At 41.4% G+C, this 17,650-nt stretch overlaps 1 protein-coding gene across 3 annotated transcripts in view; it reads left to right on the top strand.

Annotated features, from left to right (window-relative positions):
- The window catches only part of MKNK1 (MAPK interacting serine/threonine kinase 1), a 37,421-nt gene extending 21,291 nt beyond the window's left edge, over positions 1–16,130 (top strand). For all 3 annotated transcript variants that reach the window (XM_081193228.1, XM_081193229.1, XM_081193227.1), the window contains 9 exons: positions 321–400; positions 696–769; positions 4,372–4,476; positions 9,229–9,284; positions 9,381–9,476; positions 11,995–12,189; positions 12,549–12,713; positions 13,189–13,232; positions 13,529–16,130. In XM_081193228.1, coding sequence (XP_081049354.1) covers positions 321–400; positions 696–769; positions 4,372–4,476; positions 9,229–9,284; positions 9,381–9,476; positions 11,995–12,189; positions 12,549–12,713; positions 13,189–13,232; positions 13,529–13,757 — 1,044 coding nt within the window. In that variant the 3' untranslated portion in view covers positions 13,758–16,130. The remainder of the gene's footprint in view (positions 1–320; positions 401–695; positions 770–4,371; positions 4,477–9,228; positions 9,285–9,380; positions 9,477–11,994; positions 12,190–12,548; positions 12,714–13,188; positions 13,233–13,528) is intronic.
- Positions 16,131–17,650: the final 1,520 nt, after the last annotated feature.

Raw genomic sequence — 17,650 nt, 5'->3', positions numbered from 1 at the left:
CCTCTGCTGTGGATCTTCCCACTGTGCCCAGCAAAAGTGCAGTAGGCTACATGCTACTGCCAGCAGTGTTTCCTGCAGTGGTAGCCACTGTAAGATCTTGAAATGTAAACAGGGCATTATGGGGGCTTGGTGGATGTGGAACATGCAAAATCTGTATCATGCCAGTAAACATCTGTTATCAAACACAAAGCAAAGAATGCCTAATATTTATATGGACACTTTTTTTGAAAGGTGACAGATACTAACAATAGCTGCTCAGCATGATGTTTCTTGTTTTTTTTTTTTAAAAAAAACCCCACTGGCTTTTGTTTTTATAACAGATAATTGAGAAGAACGCTGGACATAGTCGTAGTCGGGTATTTCGGGAAGTGGAGACATTGTATCAGTGTCAGGGTAACAAGTAAGTAATTGTTACAGCGTTTAACTATACAATTATGAGTTGTAAGTCTTTAGTGTAATCATGTATTGGATGTGCTTTGAACCCAAAACAGTGTAGTTCACTTAGTGAAACTTGGAAATGTGAACAGTTACACTGTTTTTATGTTGATTAGAGCACTCCTCCATGTTTAGCAGAAAACGCTACCAAAATATTAAACACGTTTCCCAATGATACCTTTTCGTTGGTTACCCCATAAATATTTTGGCTTATACAGAACAACAAATTTAACACAACTGTCTTTTTGTTTTTTTTAAAGGAACATTTTGGAATTAATAGAATTTTTTGAAGATAATGCAAGGTACTACCTTGTCTTTGAAAAACTGCATGGAGGTATGTATGTACGTGATTTCTTTAATCTTCTTGTAATAAATTAGCTTGATAAAGATAGTAGAATTGTTCCCCCCCCCCAATGTGGGTGGGCTGTTTTGTGTGGGAAAGGGTTCATTCCCTGGAATTTCCAGCTAAGGCTAGGAAGGACTGCTAACTGAAACCCTGGAAAGCTGCTACTGGTCAGAACTGAGACTTGGGAAATGTGTTTCCTGTGATAATGCATGCTTCTCTTACATCAGGGCTTGCATTTAGTTCAGCTCTACATAACTGTCCCATCACTGCCACTTGTGTAATGGGACTTCCTCCTTCTCCCCTTGTGTTCCCCCTAAATATGTTATGCATCCCCCCCTCCAACACTCCAGAGTAGATTTGGGGATGGTGCAGCACATGTGTGGGGTGGGGAGTCCCATGACACAAGTAGAAATCTTTGCGCCAATGGGATAATTACCTAGCACTGCATTAGAAACAAGCCAAGGCATCTTAAAAGACAGTGGATACTGATGTGTTTGACACATGCATGTGTAAAGACAATTTTATTGCATTGGACATTATCCTGATTTGAGCTCTTGGATGTTCTGATTACTGCTTTGCTTGTAAAAGAGATCTTGTATTTTATTATCTACAATTATTTCGATTGCATATATTGAGTATACCTCAGCACAGAAGCTGGGGTAGAAATTATTTTTAAAATACTTCTTCAGAGGTATCATTGTTAGCATTTATTAAAGAAAATGAACTCACAATATCTGGGTTTGGGAACTGAAGATAATGTTGGTTTATATAAAGTGGATTTGCTGGGTGTTATGTTGAGTAATTTTCTATATATAGCTGACAGATGAAGAATTGGAGGTTCTCTTTTCTTTTAATTTCCATTTTTTCATTTTCCTTCATCTTTTTCTTCTCTCTCTCTTTGCGTGTTTTTATCAAGGTTAGCTTTTTAGTTTTGATTAAAAGATATCTGACATTTATCTTTGTATTTCCCCGCAAATTTTAATAATCTATTAAAAAAAAATCTTCAATTTTTTTTGACACGTTGAAGCTGCATAGTATCTACATAGCTGGTGTGTGTGTGTGTGTGTGTGTGTGTGTGTGTGTGTGTGTGTCACATGTGACCTTTGGGGGCAGTTATTTTAAAGGGAGGATGAGCACATAGTCTTAGTATTCATGTAACTGGAAACCTATTAAAAGAACGTGTAAATGGTTTCAGAATTCTAACTGCAATATACATTGACTCAAGCTTCTCAATAGTAGTAGTAGGAATGATGGTGATGATGATGAGTAGTTAGTATTTCACCCTGTTTAGTCATTGGACAACTTGGATGTAAATCTGGTTTTTAAATAAAAAAATTTTCATATTGAAACTTTTAACAGGCATGTAAAGCTTTACCCATCAAACGAGATCATAATAGTCACTTGTATAATTACAAGTTGTTACAGACGTCTCTGTGGATAAATGAATAGACAAGTGTATAGGACAAATCTGGGAACTTGATTCATAAGAACATCTTAATCTGTCACCTCCTACAGAGGCTTTGCCTGATTTTCTTAACATGCTGATAATCTATCACTAAAAGCCCATGCTCTATTCCAGGAAGCTTCAAGTCTGGAATGTTTGTTGGCAGGATCCTGAACTCATTCAGGAAATTGTGCTCGCAACTCATAGTGAAAATTTGAATAGTATCATGTAGCACTCTGGGGAGGGAGACAATGCTTTTGAGCACTAGAGCAAGCTGCTGTACGAAGCCATTAAAATAGATTAATTAATGAACCATTCCTTCCCCCTGCAAATAGCTGGAAGTCCATAAAATGTCACAGGTCCTGGTGGTTAGTTCTTGGGTCCTTTGGATGCTTGTTTCACACTGGATGTCTGCAACATCACCTCTGAAAATTGTTTTCTGTGCTTACGGATAGCAGTTGGCATTTTGCCAGTTTTCCATTAATGCCAATAGGATGTTAAGTGCACAGAACTAGGTGGGCCTAATGGAGAGGCCTTCAAAAACCCAGACTATTTTATGTTATTTGCTGCTTAGATGTGTGTTTACTTGCAGGGGACAGGCAGGGGGAAAGAACTTGAATGCATGAATTTCAAAATCGCAGGAACAAACATATGAGCTCTTGGCCTTGTGCCTCTCTGAAGTTAGCATGTTGCAAAACTCAGTGAAGTCTATTCTACATTACTGTTTAAAAATTTGCTTTGGCAAATTCTATAACTAGATTTATCACTTTATGGATCGTATCCTCCCTCTACTTCAAGGCCACTTTGGCAGAGATAATCCAAACCCTTTTTGTGCCAGGCTTGGGGGGCTGTATTGGGAAAAGGATTCCTTCTTCCCAGCCCTGCTGGCCCCTGTCGGCCTGCTGCCACCTGGGGAGTGATGCCAATATCACTGCGGACACAGAGCTCCCCTCCCACACACCCACCAAACATGCCAGCAGACAGAAGTGCCACTGGTACCAGACATCAGAATCTGCAAAGTGGGCCTTTCCAAGGAGAGGGCAGGGCTGAGCCAAACCAGAATCCATTCATTGGGTCCTGCGTTGGCTCTCCCGAGATGTGCCAATTGCTGAATGCCACCCCCCACAACTTCACCCTGGCTTTAGGCAAGGTGCAACCATTTGCTTCAGGTTGCAGATCCAGCACCCGTCCCCCAACCCCGTGCTGCCAACACAGCCCTGTTACTTTCATCACTGCTACTGTGCCCTTGCCGCCATGCTGTGGTGGCAGCGCAGGTGCAGCTGCAGGTGAGGGTACAGTTGTGGTGATGGGGCTGACAGCAGCATGGGGGCAGAGAGACAGCAGGGTGGGGAACTAGATCTGTAGCAGGGTGTGGTGTGGAGGGGTGTTCTGTCTACAGTGGCACAATGTCTCGAGCCAACCCTGGTGGCGGATGTGGTTGTGGCCTTTTCACCCCGCAAAGCACTTCTAGGAAAAATTGGGTTTCTTCTTATGGTGCACACGTACCAGGCCGATACACACCTAAAGTCATATTGGATTTCTTCTTACAAGAAGAGTTTGGTGCATTCTGGCAGCTAGAACAGTTAAATGATAGTAACGTGCTCAGGATTTGTCAAGCCTTTGGTTTTGAGAAATGGACAGAGGGGTAGAGACAAAGGGGGTGGGGAATCTGCTTCTTCTGTGCTGTGACAAGGATCATAAAGAACTTCACATCAAGTGGTTTTGAGTATGCCCCAAATGCATGGGAGGGCTTTTCCTAAATTCCAGCCAGGCCCTCTCCCAGGGATGATGGGAATTGTGCTCCAGCAACATCTTTGAGGGCAACAGGCTCCTTGCCCCTGTAGTATATGCACTTAGATTTGGAATAAGTCCTATTGAATTTAGGATTTGCTCTAAAAAATCATGCATAAGTTAAGCTGTGTGTTCTCTATTATAGAGCTGTGAAATTGTTGGCTGCTAAAAGCAAATACTTTACCATAGTTAACTTTGGCCCTGTTCATGTTGAGAGGAGAACCGTGCTATTCAACTTGAATCTTAGCATGTGTGTTCACACTTCATAGTCTTTTGGATGCTTTGAGTCTAGCATAGTTTGCTTTCAAGTCACACTGTATTTTTCAAAGCAACCTGCTTGCCTTTTTCTCCACAGGTTCTATCCTGGCCCACATACAAAAGCAAAAACACTTTAATGAGAGAGAAGCCAGCAGGGTGGTGAGAGACATCGCCTGTGCTCTGGATTTCCTCCACACAAAAGGTGAAAATGCGTTTCCTCCATTTTACAGGCTCATTAGCCAGCAGTGTTCAAGCCAGACAAGGTCTGCTAACATAAATACAAGATCAGCATGAAAAGCAGGGCATTTCTGTGATTTACTCCCTTTCTCCCCACATGTGACATGCCAACTAGCGCTGGCCGTTGGCTTTGTGCCACAGTGTCTGTGATTAGCAAGAATTGGTTGACACGGTGATTCAGGGTACATGTCATTTGCAAAAGCCTACTGGTATTCATTCTGCACTTAAAGGTAACTATTGTGTCTGGTAGCCAAATAGGTTTGGGGTTTATGAAGGAAGCTGGTTGTTTGATCAAGCTCTTGAGTTAGGGATAATGAGCAAATTAAGGTTGATAAATACTTCTGCAAGCTAACTGCTTTTTTTGCAGTAGGCTTTTAAAAGTTTAAGGCTCCGGTTCATTACTACAAATGTTCCTGAGAGCAGGTATCAAGGGTTTGGTGATAAATGTAAGCTATATACATCTGGTTCTGGAGTGGCAGAGGATCTGCCATGTTTATTTGTTGTGGGAACTGCCCGCAGTGCCCCCAAAATCACTTTGCTATCATTTTGCCCGTGTAAAATAAGTGTCAATGAGAGTGTTGCTTCAGGAATCATAAAGCAAATTATACATTTTCCTACAATTTTAAGCATGGTTTTCAGATTCCTGCATTTTATTAGGATTGGATCTTACCAGGGTTAGATTTAGTTCCCATTGATTTGAAAGGAAACTTAAGTAGAAGTAACTGTCTGGATTCATCCCTTAGTAATAGTAGTTTGGTTTTGCTATACTGATATTATTTGGGTGTGATCTGCATTGGCTCCCAGTACGTTTCCGAGCACAATTCAAAGTGTTGGTGCTGACCTTTAAAGCCCTAAACGGCCTCGGTCCTGTATACCTGAAGGAGCGTCTCCACCCCCATCATTCAGCCTGGACACTGTGATCCAGCGCCAAGGGCCTTCTGGCGGTTCCCTCACTGCGAGAAGCAAAGCTACAGGGAACCAGATAGAGGGCCTTCTCCGTAGTGGCGCCCGCCCTGTGGAATGCCCTCCCTTCAAATGTGAAGGAATTAAGCAGCTATCTTCTCTTTAAAAGACATCTGAAGGCAGCCCTGTTTAGGGAAGTTTTTAATATTTAATGCTGTATTGTTTTTAACACTTGATTGGAAGCCGCCCAGAGTGGCTGGGGAAACTCAGCCAGATGGGCGGGGTATAAATAATAAATTATTATTATTATTATTATTATTATTATTATTATTATTATTATTATTATTATTATTATTATTATTATTATTAATTTATGATGATGCATTTTTTTAAAAGAAATCTGACATTACATCACAAATGAGCAGCTGTTAATTTCCAGGCAAGCAGTTTAATTTCAGAGAAACTGGTGGGAGAAACCATCTCCATCCAGACATTCATGCCAGAAATTTTAATTTTGCTCTTTTAGATCTCCAGAATATTCTTTTTATGCTAAATTAAAAGTTAAAAGCCAAGTAAAAGCTAAAAGAAAGATTGAGGGAGTTTTCTTACTCATAATTTGATTAAAAACTGATGTAACTACTTTGGTATGTTGTTTTCTGGTACCACCATAGCAACAACTTACCAGTGTGCTTTGAAGGTGGCAGAATTCCATTTGAGGGCTTAGAATTGGAGGGGCTTGAATGGCTAGTCGGCTAGAGAAATTGATTTGTGGAAATAGCATTGCTGAGTTGAATAGCTTGACATGAGATGGAGAAAGTGAAAACAAATACTGAAGCAGAGATGTTTTGTTTAGAGTGGTTAAGGACTGAAGCTTGGAGTCAGACAAAAGTTGGGTGGACTTGAGGTGAAAACAGAAGATGAAGCTATTGGTTATAATCTGCACTGAATAATCGTTGGTAATGACTTAATGAGGTGTAACAGGGCTATGAGGACATCCTTTGTTTCTTGATGTAAATAGAGGGGGGATGTCTGCCTGCCTATGCAAACTAAATTTGTATTATTAGCTTTTATCTGAAGCCACTGAGAGGCCATTGGCATTTTGGCAGTGGGGTGTGTGTGTGCTATCCTCAGAATGTTGATGACATATAGCTCTAGTTCCCCTTTCTATTTGACTCCAGGGGAGCAGTGGAAGTCCTAAATCAGTGCATGGTATCTTTAAACGCTCTGGGCTGACCTAAACACCACGGAGGGTTTAACTTGGCGGTGACAACCAGGAAGGAGTCCCAAGGTCACGATGAATGACTCGGTGACAATGCTGGTCCAGTGTGTGGCAGCTGTGAAAACAGAGAAATTTATGTTAGGGACCATTAGGAAATGGATTGAAAATGAAGCTGCCAGTACTATATTATATTATGTGAACCTGTGGTGAAGCCACTTGGAGTGCTTTGTATAGTTCTGAATGAATATTGCAGAGCTGGAAAGGGTTCAGGAGAGGGCAACCAAGATGATAAAAGGGTTTGAGCAGCTCACCTATGAGGAAATATTACAGTGTTTGGTGCATTATCGTTTAGGGGAAAAAGTTGACTATGGGGGAGAGATGATATGCATAAGATCAGGTATGATGTGAAGAAAGTGGGGGCAGAGAGGTGTTTTTCTCTGTCTCATAAGATCCCAGGGCCACCCAAGGAAGATAAATGTTGGAGAATTCAAGAAAGACAAAAGGAAGTATTTCACACCACACACAATTAAACTGTGGAATTAGCTACCAGAAGATGCCGTGATAGCCACTGATTCAGACAGCTTTGAAAGGGGATTGGACAAATTCATGGAGGATAAGAATTCCAGTGGTTCTGTACAACCTCCAGAATTGGAGGCAGTGTGCCTCTGAGTACCACTTGCTGGGGTCATGAACAGGAGAGGGCTGTTGCCCCTGTGTCTTGGTTGCAGCCTTCCCATAGGCTTCTTGTTGTCCACTGTGAGAACAGAACGTTGGACTAGATGCTCCTTTGGCCTGATCCAGCAGGCTCTTCTTATGTTCTCATCCAGCAAGTTGAAGCTTAGACTGAAGCTTCACCCAGATGAGATGGAGGTGGAAATACTGTGAATCCAATCTGGAAGAAAGTGTTTGACACGTTCTAGGTGTTCGAGGGAACTGTGTTTAGTCTGCAAAAAGAGTTCCCCAAGAGTCTTAGGGTACCTTAAAGACTAAGAGATTCCATATGACGTAAGCTTTTGTGAACTAGGCAGACAGGTGGCTGCAGCCAGGGGCTCTTCTTCTCATCTTCAACTGGTGTATCAACTGCAGCTTTTCCTAGAAAAGGCTGACCTTGCCACAGCTACACATTCATTGGTTGCTTTGGAATTAGACACACTCTTTTTGGGTTTGCCTTTCGAAAGGGTCCAGAAATTTCAGTTGAAACAAAATGTTATAGGGGGCTCCGTCCTATTAAAGTATTGCACCAATAGGAGTCTAACAACATCCAGGGTAGCAGGGAGGAAGCACAGGTCCCATATCATTGCCCCAAATGATTTTAGACTCGGATGTTTGAGGGATTGTGTACATAATTGCACACTGAGGTCATTAAAAGAGGCTTTCTACCATACCTCTGCTGTATTGGATCTTCTCATTAGGAGCATTCAGAGTACGGAATTCACTGTTCCAGGCATGCTTCTCCACTTCTTTCAGCGTGTAGAGATAGCCGGTTAAAAAGATTACATTTCAGTATTTTATGGTGCTGTTCAATGTTTTGTAGTTTTATTGTGTTTTATTCTTAAATCGATACTAAGCCATAGGGAGGCTGTGATTTCAGTGGAAGATGTAGGGTATAAATATTTTATGTAAACCAAATAGTGAGCTAGGAGTAGTATGAATGCTTGCTGATCACGAATTCTGTGGCTTGTTTCTTTTTAAACTGTCCATGGAGCTTGCTGCTCACTGGAGGAGAGAAATGGCAAGAGCAGTGATGCCCTGCAAAAGACTTTACATGCAGAGCTGTTAAAATTATGTTTTGGGAAAGAAGCCATGCAGTGGGAATATGTGTTTCTGGAATCATCTACTGCCATATCTCTTGCTTTTTGTCATTTAGTTTATGGTTCCACTGTGTACTATTAACATCTTTATTAAACAATAGCATGCACAATATTAAACAGGAAAGTGAAGCAATTGTTGCAATTCAGCACTTAATCATTTTGCTGTTTAAAATTATAGAAATCTCAGAAGGTGAGAGAGGCTTGTTTTTCATCACCTTGCTGCAGTAGAAAGCTTGTTTTTTCCCCCTTGCTGCTTTTTAGACGTAAGACACTGTATTAGTGTTGTGCAGAAAGTTCCAAAATAAACTTTTTTTCCAGTACATATTTTTCTTAAACATCTGAACAGTGCTACATACTTTATACAGCATGAGGATTTCCTGTGGTGGGTTCAAGCCTCCCAGCAAAGCCCCTTTCTATTTAATTTAGTGTCATGAAAACTACTGCAGCGTGGCTCTTTTCCATGCTGCTTGGAAATGTCAGAAGCCTCTGGTCACATGGAAGGAGGTGATGCCCTGTCCTCATCTTACATTGGCACTGCCCTTCTCAGAAATATGATCAGTGCTGGCAGGGAAGGAGGCATGGCGTGGGCTCCATCCCCATGTGACTGTGGCCATTTAGGGCTGCTCAACCTGGTTGACTGTACCCTAGTATCCTGGTTTGGCACACAGTGCAGCTTGCAACCCGCTTGATTACAGCTTCAGCCTGTATGTTAACACCAAGAAGCAAATGCCGTTCTTTTCTTTTAAGTTTGACACAACTCACTTCTTCTTGTTTTATATGTTAGGTATTGCTCACCGAGACCTAAAACCTGAAAACATATTGTGTGAATCTCCCAGTAAGGTACATCATTCTTTTGTGATACTCTTTTGGTTGTTGTTAGGTGGATTTCAGGGTTGAGTAAATTAGTTTCTGGTTTTTCTCCTTCCCTCGTTTCAGGTGTCGCCAGTGAGAATTTGTGACTTTGACCTTGGAAGTGGGGTGAAACTCAACAGCGCATGTACTCCAATCACTACTCCTGAGCTGACCACTCCAGTATGTAGACTACTATGTATTAGCTATACTCTTGAAATGCAGGGAGAAGGATGGGCATCTTATCTGCGACACTTAATCTTTTGTGCCCCAAAGTTGCACAAATGTGCATAGTAATCAAGTTGCAGTTCAGCAGCATTGCCAAAGGTGGAACTTGCAGATACCATATGGTTGGTGCCCCAACGACTTCATATTTTTTAAAGGGCACTCAAAGTAAACTAGTCTTTTGCCGGGCAATTGTTCTTAAGTTATGTGAAGTGTGTATAGCAGACCTCACCCAACCTTCAAATCTGCATGCTCAATTTTTGCAGCTAAAGGAGACAGTTTCCTACATAGTAATAGTACTCCAGCCCTAGTTCTAGTATGTATGACGTTGAACAAAGTCTGGCTTCAAAAGAGGTGCTTGAGAGGTGTCTTAAATGTGCTTCCTCTCTCCCTCTCCCTCCAATCTCTGCAAAGAAATGTAACATCACATTCATGAGATCTGCTTCCAGTTTATGGGACCAAACTGCCGCCCAGCCATTTGCAGGAGGGCCTCTGGGTCACAAGACTGGCGTATGTGACTGGTAGCATGTAAAAATGACACATTATGGAGAAGGACTTAAATGCTGCATAGGAGAATAGGAAGCGGCATTAGACTAAGTCAGACTTTTGGCCTATCTAGCTCAGTCTTGCCCTCACAAGAAGTAGCCAACAATGGTGCCCCTCCAGATGCTGTTGGACTACAGCATCCATCATACTTGATCTTTAGTCGTTGTGGCCAAGGCTCATGGGAATTGTAGTTTAAGAAAATCTGGAAGGCACCGTGTTGGCTACCCCTGGTCTGCACTCACTGGCAGCAGTTCTCCAGAATTCAGGATGGAGACTTTTTGCAGTCTCACCTGGTGATGCCAGGGATCAAATTTGCATATGTAACCCGTGTGCTGTACCATGGAGACTATGGCTCTTCCTCAAGCCAACGCTCAAGGCTGCATTTAATTGGTAGACATGGGCACATGGGAAGTTTCTGCTGCAGCATAACACAGTTTTACTGGAGGCAAGTTAACCAATCATTAACATTATATTGATAATGCTAATATTTCACCATCCTTTTAGGGGAATATTGATTTTAAGGGTTTAAGAGAACCAGCTGCAAAATGAACGTGTTTGATCTGAAAGGCATTAACTTCGTTAGTATTAAATAATATATGTGTTAATATAGCACCACCAATGTGTTGGGTGTTTTAACAAAAAGAAAGGCCTTGAGGAACTTGCAATCTAAAGTTTGATATGGGATAAAATAGAGGGAAAAGGAGAAAGTTATAAATTTGGGTAAACATGGGGGGCAGTGAATATGCATTCAATTACATTTCAGCTTATGGCTTCACAGGATCAGTGGTATTGAATGAGAGAGAGAGAGAGAGAGAGAGAGAGAGAGAGAGAGAGAGAGAGAGAGAGAGAACGAGCAAGCTGTTTGGGGAGGTTGTTCCAGACATAATGGGCATGAAAGAAGAATGAGTGGAATGATTTAAGGGAGCAGGAAACCTGAAAAAAATGTAGAATTGTGGAAGCAAATATATACACACTTCATATTTGCAAGTCCAAAGTATTGCAAGAATGGATTATGTCACCACATTAACAATTTCTTACTGTGCAGAAATAGTCTAAAATTGTGCTTTTTCAAATACCAATGTGATGTGAAATAATTGTATTCACACTTTCGTACACTGCCCTGGAATCTGTTGATAAAGGGCAGTTAAGCAATATTTTTAATGAATAATTACTGAAATAGCTAAGAATTAAAATCCTTCATGATATCATTTGCTTCTGCATAAGTCTTGCTGTTGCCCAGCAACTGTTCAGTATTTTATTGCCAGAGTTGTGGGCGGCAAACCAGCAATCTCATGCTTATTTGCAAGGAGTGTGAAATTTGCAATGAGTGAAAATCATTGGTTTTAAACGTGTTGGCTTGGTAGTGTGTTATGAGTGTGAATTAGACTTACGCTACAGATTTGTTCCTGGTGTTTTGGAGTCTGCGTTTGCCTGCCTTGGAGTGAATGATTTGCAGTAGGTTGAATTTCCAGATTGTTAACCATCTGCATCTGTGGTAAAGTAGGTGGTTAACAGGGCACGTACTGAGTACTTAGTTCCCTCCTGACCACTATCCTATCATCCACCTATCACCTGGCCATTATCTTGCCTTGGATTTCCTCAACTTTGTATTCAAAAGTATAAGTAGAAGAACTCCCTGTGCTGGGTTTTATACTCTGCCAGCTTTGTATGAAAAGGCTGGATATTCAGAGAGCCATGAGGTTTCAACAGTTTTGTGAAAAATAATAATCTAATATGGTAACATTAAAAAAAATGTATTAAAATGGTCTAAAAACAGCAACCACCAAGCACAGGAGCATCTATTGATCAGTATGTTTTAGATGCTCCTTTGAAAACAAAAGACCTGGGGCAGTTAGCAGAAGTTTTTCTGTCACTTTCATTTGGCTTGGTTTTTGTTTTTGTCTTAACTCTCTCATATCTGCTTTGCTAGTGTGGTTCTGCAGAGTACATGGCCCCCGAGGTGGTGGAAGTCTTCACAGAAGAAGCCACATTCTACGACAAGCGCTGTGATTTGTGGAGTTTGGGTGTGATCTTGTATATCATGCTCAGTGGATACCCGCCGTTTGTGGGGAACTGTGGCGCAGACTGTGGCTGGGACAGGGGAGAAGCCTGCAAAACTTGCCAGGTAACTAGAGAAGTATGTTGGGCATGTGTGGAGGAAGGTAGCAGCAATTTCCACCCCTGCACATCTTCAGAAGTGATTTGATTGGAGAAGGGCTATATGTTGTTGCCCTCGAGACATGCAGAGTTCCATTCTAAAGCTGTGTTAGCGAATACTGTTTGCTGCCCATAACTCCTTTGTCGCAAAGGGGTGGGATATGGATTCAATTAATAAAGACTAGCGATGCTAGTCTTCCATCAACATTCAGGAATATAGGGCTGTAAGGATTTTAAGGTGACTTGGGTCATTCTGTAAAAGGTTGGAAATGAAAGTTTTAAGTCGTCAACGTAGTATATATATGTATGTGTGTGTGTTCATTCCAGAGCAAGCTGTTTGAGAGTATCCAGGAAGGCAAGTATGAGTTTCCTGAAAAGGACTGGTCTCATATTTCCAGTGATGCTAAGGATCTCATCTCAAAGTTACTGGTCCGGGATGCCAAGGAGAGGCTTAGTGCCGCTCAGGTTCTACAGCATCCATGGGTACAAGGTGTAAGTACAAGGTGTAAGCCTTTCAACAACATTTATTTATATAGCATCCGTAATAAGCGCAGGTTTCTGCACAGGATATATCTTTGTCATGTACTAGGCTATAAAAGTGAATAGTGGTTGAGCCTTGAGCCACGTGGCTCATGTTTTAGCAGCCGCTAGTAAAGGCCTAAATTATTTCCATGCATCCTCAATATCTCCACCGTAGCCTGAATGGGGATTTTAGCGAGAGACTAATTCTAGGTTCAATTTAGGAAGAACCAGGTTCTCCTTATGTTGATATGGGCAAAATGCAAAGTCTTACGTATTTTGTTCTTGTGATCTCTCTATTTCTATGTTCATTGCCTGTATCTGACTATCTAATTCACCTGAAATTTTATCTGTTTATAAATGGTCATTCCATATAGTGAACTCTGTAAGGATCCATTTTTCTGCTAAGGATCCTCAACTAATCTTGTATCCTTTCCATTGTGTGCAGCATGCTTCTGAAAGAGGACTGCCTACGCCACAGGTTCTCCAAAGGTAACCTTTCCTGAGCTTCTCACACAACTAGATGAAAGGGTGGTTGTCGGGTGGATCCAATCAAATCAGGGGAGTTTAGGGACAAAGTAGTGGGCTGCATTAGTCAGAAGAGCTCTTTGCCAAGAGCACGTGACTTCCATTGTCTGAAGGACTACCGCTTACTGTGGTTCTTACTTTATTTGGAAATTAATCACAGAACTTAACTTAGTTATGTATAAGAGAGGCAGTGAAGAGACAACCTGTGCCTTTCTGCCAGTTTTAAGGTCTCAACTGAAATTTTCCTTCCCCACCTACAGGAACAGCAGCACGAAAGAGCTGACTCTCTTTGCAGCTGAGGCCATTGCCCTGAACCGTCAGCTCTCCCAGCACGAGAATCAGCTCAGTGAAGAGCAAGAGAGCATCACCCAGGCCCTCTGCTCCATGAAGCTTTCTCCCCCCTCCAAATCCCGCCTTGCCAAACGCAGAGCCATGGCTCAGGCCACGAAAAGCAGCGACTTTCAGCCTGCCCCGCATGCAGCCCTTTGATGTACATTTCCTGTTTGCCAGAGTTGGGGGTCAGCTTTTGTATGGTCATTTTAAAGAACTCATGGGTGCATCAGTGTTTTAAAAAGACTTTTTTCCCAACGAAGTTTATGATGAAGTGATTTAAGGGACTATTTCCGTGGGATTTTATTTTTATTTTTTAATGAATGTGTTGAATTATATGATGTTCTTAAATGACATTGCTGCTGTATTACTGACACAACAAACCACAAAAGGCAATGTTTGCACACAGTGCTCTGCAACCAGAAGATAAATCTCTGCTACCAGCCCTGTGAATAGTGGAAATATGTCTTGGCGTTCACCGGCTCCCGAATGAGCTTAAAATAGTTGCACAACACCAGATCTGTACCTACAGTCACCAAATAATTATGTGGACCATCCTTTAGGAAGCTTTGCTTATCTGCATTTTTAGCTTTCTTTGCTATAAGTTCTGAGTTTGAACTAAATGTACAAACTACTTACCTTTGGTGGTCACTTTCTGTAGTACTTGTAACTTATTAGGGGCCTTATACTTGCCGGGATGTCTGCTCATGTGACATTCAGAAGGTTCAAAGCATGTTTATTTCATGCAGAGATAATATCATCAGAACTGGGTCATTTCCACCCTCACATCAAAATAACGTTTTGACCTGTTACAGGTTACATCTTAAAAACTGTTGTCAAAAATGAATTTTGAAACCAGCCCTTGGGATGTAAATACTTCCTATCCTCAGTAACACCTTCCTTCCTGTTTTGTTGTTGACATTTCCAGGTGATCTACTTCTGCAATTGCTTGAAGCGATGGGTTTAATTCTTTATAAACCATTTCCACAAGGAATGTACCTTTTCATTATGACCTACAGAAAAGATCAAAATGTTACTACTCCTGTGTGAGAACCACTGCAAAGCTTCCTGTGGTGGTGGTCTACACAGAAATGGGAATGTCTGAAAGCTTGTAATTATGTGCACTCTAGTGGCATGTAGCACCGTGACAGGGCACTGCTTGTGCGGTCTGCTTTGTGTGTTTGGACGGGTGTTAGCAGTGGTGTCAAAGCTTCTATGTGCAGTGCCACCACAAGGAAGAGCTTCCTTCACAGTGCCCACATCATGACCGTAATTTGGACTGGTCCTGATTTGGGGAGTGATGAGGTACTCCCCTAGCTCCTTGCTTAGATATTTCTCCTGGCTGGCTAAACTAATCCCATGATTGTTTACTTCAAATGAGGTTTGTGTTGTAGCATGCTCTAATTTTAAACTTCGTCATCTTCCATTTGTGCATAATTGTTTTCACCATCTCCAACCACCTTAGAAGCATTTAATTGTTTGCTTGGACAGTGGTCCTGCAGGTTAGCAACGTAATTTCTAAGTGCAAGTTTGGTGGAAAGTCTTTTTTTAGTAAGCAGAAAGATAAACCATTGAGATGGGTAAACCAACATGGGGCTGCCCTTAATTTGGGTCATGGTGGGTTCTAGCTGTCGAAATATACATTCCATACTTATTTACGGATATATAGTTGAAGGTGGAACAGGGGAGTCTGCAGGGTTTGTATATGCCTTTTTTTGTAGCACACATTTTCTCATGGTCATCTGTGACTTCTTAGCTGTTGCTCTATCTGCATCCCTTCCCATATTATCTCAGACAAGAGAATTTTTTGGAGTAGGCTTGGATCATCTCAAGCCTTGCAGGCTCCAGTGCAATGAGCTTTTGAGTGGGTTTGTGGCAGTATAAGTGATGGGAGTAACATCAGATTGTTTTTTAAATTAAGTATACCACTGAGGATCAAGTTGGTGGTTCGAAAATCACCTGTGGTCCCACAATAGTCTTATTTTAACACAAAGCTAGTGACTTCATCTTCAGTATTTTAAGAAGCCTTGCTTTATTGGAAGTGCTAAGGCTGTTCACCTCAGGAAATTCAAGAAGATTATTTAAATTTGCTTGTAGCTGCTGAAAATTTAGGCCAGGGAATTGTGAAAAGTGGGAAGAATCTAACTTTTAAAAGATCAGTGTTCATGTTGAAGGAGCAGGAGATGGAACAAAGTCAACATGCTAAAAGGATCTGAATCACAGTTATCCTAACTCAGCCTGCCTATCTTCACGTTTTGCCTTTAAATAAAAGTTATGTATTTATATGCTTTTATTATTACTGCCTATGAAGAATGGCTACACTTAAGGTCTTTTATACATTGTACCATTAGTGAAGGTTATTAATTATATTATTATATACTGTGGTTTTTAAATGTACTTTAAGCTGTTACAGTTTTAACGTGCTCCATAGCTAATGGTTTTTAAAAGGCATTGGAAAACTCAGGAAGAAATCTCCCTATGTATGTGACACATTAATAGCGTACTGAGAATTAAACTTACCTCATCTCTAAACTGGGTTGTTGTGGTTTGTTTCCTTTTTACTATTTGAATTACTCTACAGATCCCCTTTTCTCAAACTGGATGTAACGTTGCAGTCCTATACAGAAGTATGCCCCATTTAGTTCAGTGGAGCTTAATCCTAGGTGTAGAAATGTTGCCTTAGAAATGCAGAGATTCTCTCACAGTAGAGTAGAGGTCTAAACAAAGGGAATAATCCCTCCTCACAAGCAGCCCAAGGAGCACTGAACATGCTAAGTGACAACCTGGAACTCGCCGAGTGAATTGACCTCCTTGGACCCCTTATATTTTAAACTATCGTGGAGCATGTTGTGGCTGGCTGGCCAGAATCTTGAGCAACAGAAGGTAAGGATACACTGCAACACTTTGCTTCTGTTTCTGTTAGTTTCAATCACTATTTTCAGCCCTGCAGATGAAATTATAACTTGATTATATATTGCTTTCTTCTTGCCTAACTCACCCACTAAAACATTTCTTGCTGTGTGTGAGAGAGGGAAAGCAAGTGCAAATAATCCAACAAATAAATATTGGAGTTTGTATTCCCGCAGTGCAAGAATTCTGCAGTGTGTCTGCATGGGTTCTTTACTATCGGTATTCTTAAACTGGATAATTCATTCTTTAGCTTAAACAAAGCTCTAAGAAAACTCCCTTTCCTCCTCTCCCCTATTGCTGGTATAAAAATAATCTATTGATCTTAGACCCATGTGGGTATATTTCCCCCAGAGACACTAATTTTGTGTATGATCATTAGAAAAGGGGCTGTTTTGCAAATTAGTTTTTTTAGAAAAGATCTGCCTGTTTAATTCTCAAGGCTTTTCTTTTGGACTATTGCTGTGGTAAGGCACAAAACATCTTTGGTTTCTTTAGGAACCTGCTACCATGGCAACTGAAGGCTTGACAATTCTGAAGAAGCATATGTTGGTGCCCACTCTCAGAGCTTCCACTTTACTGCTTACTATTTCATTTATTCCTTTCATTTATTATTTGCCACTAATCCAATAATAGAGACACTGCAGTTTTGGGTATATGATTAAGAAGGCTCAGTCTTAGAAACGGGTAGCCTTCCATCTCTTGGCATTACCTCTTCTGCCAATAGGAACAACAATGAATTATTCACAGATGACAGAGCAGTCTTGAGTGGGGCCAGGGACCACAGCATCCACAACCCTGCTGGACAGGACAGAAGAGGCAGTGTTTACTTTTTTGCTGCACCAGCTTCCAGGCTAGCAGCAAAAGCATGTGGATCAACCTAGGATCTAGCATAGGGTTTCTCAAACTTGGGCCTCCAGCTGATTTTGGTCTACAATTCCTATCATTCCTGACCACTGGTCCTACTAGCTAGGGATGATGGGAGTTGTAGTCCAAAAACAACTGGAGACCCAAGTTTGGGAAACCCCGATCTAGTAGATCTATGGCCAGCCCTGCTCTACCCTCCTCATGACACATTTCAGGGTCTACCACCAGCAACATCACTTCCCGTGCCACACTTCTGTAGTGGGATCTCAGGGACGTCC

The sequence above is a fragment of the Podarcis bocagei genome (genome assembly GCF_964188305.1).
Source record: "Podarcis bocagei genome assembly, chromosome: 5".
Classification (NCBI taxonomy): Eukaryota; Metazoa; Chordata; class Lepidosauria; order Squamata; family Lacertidae; genus Podarcis; species Podarcis bocagei.
This window is presented reverse-complemented; position numbering and strand designations above follow the sequence as displayed.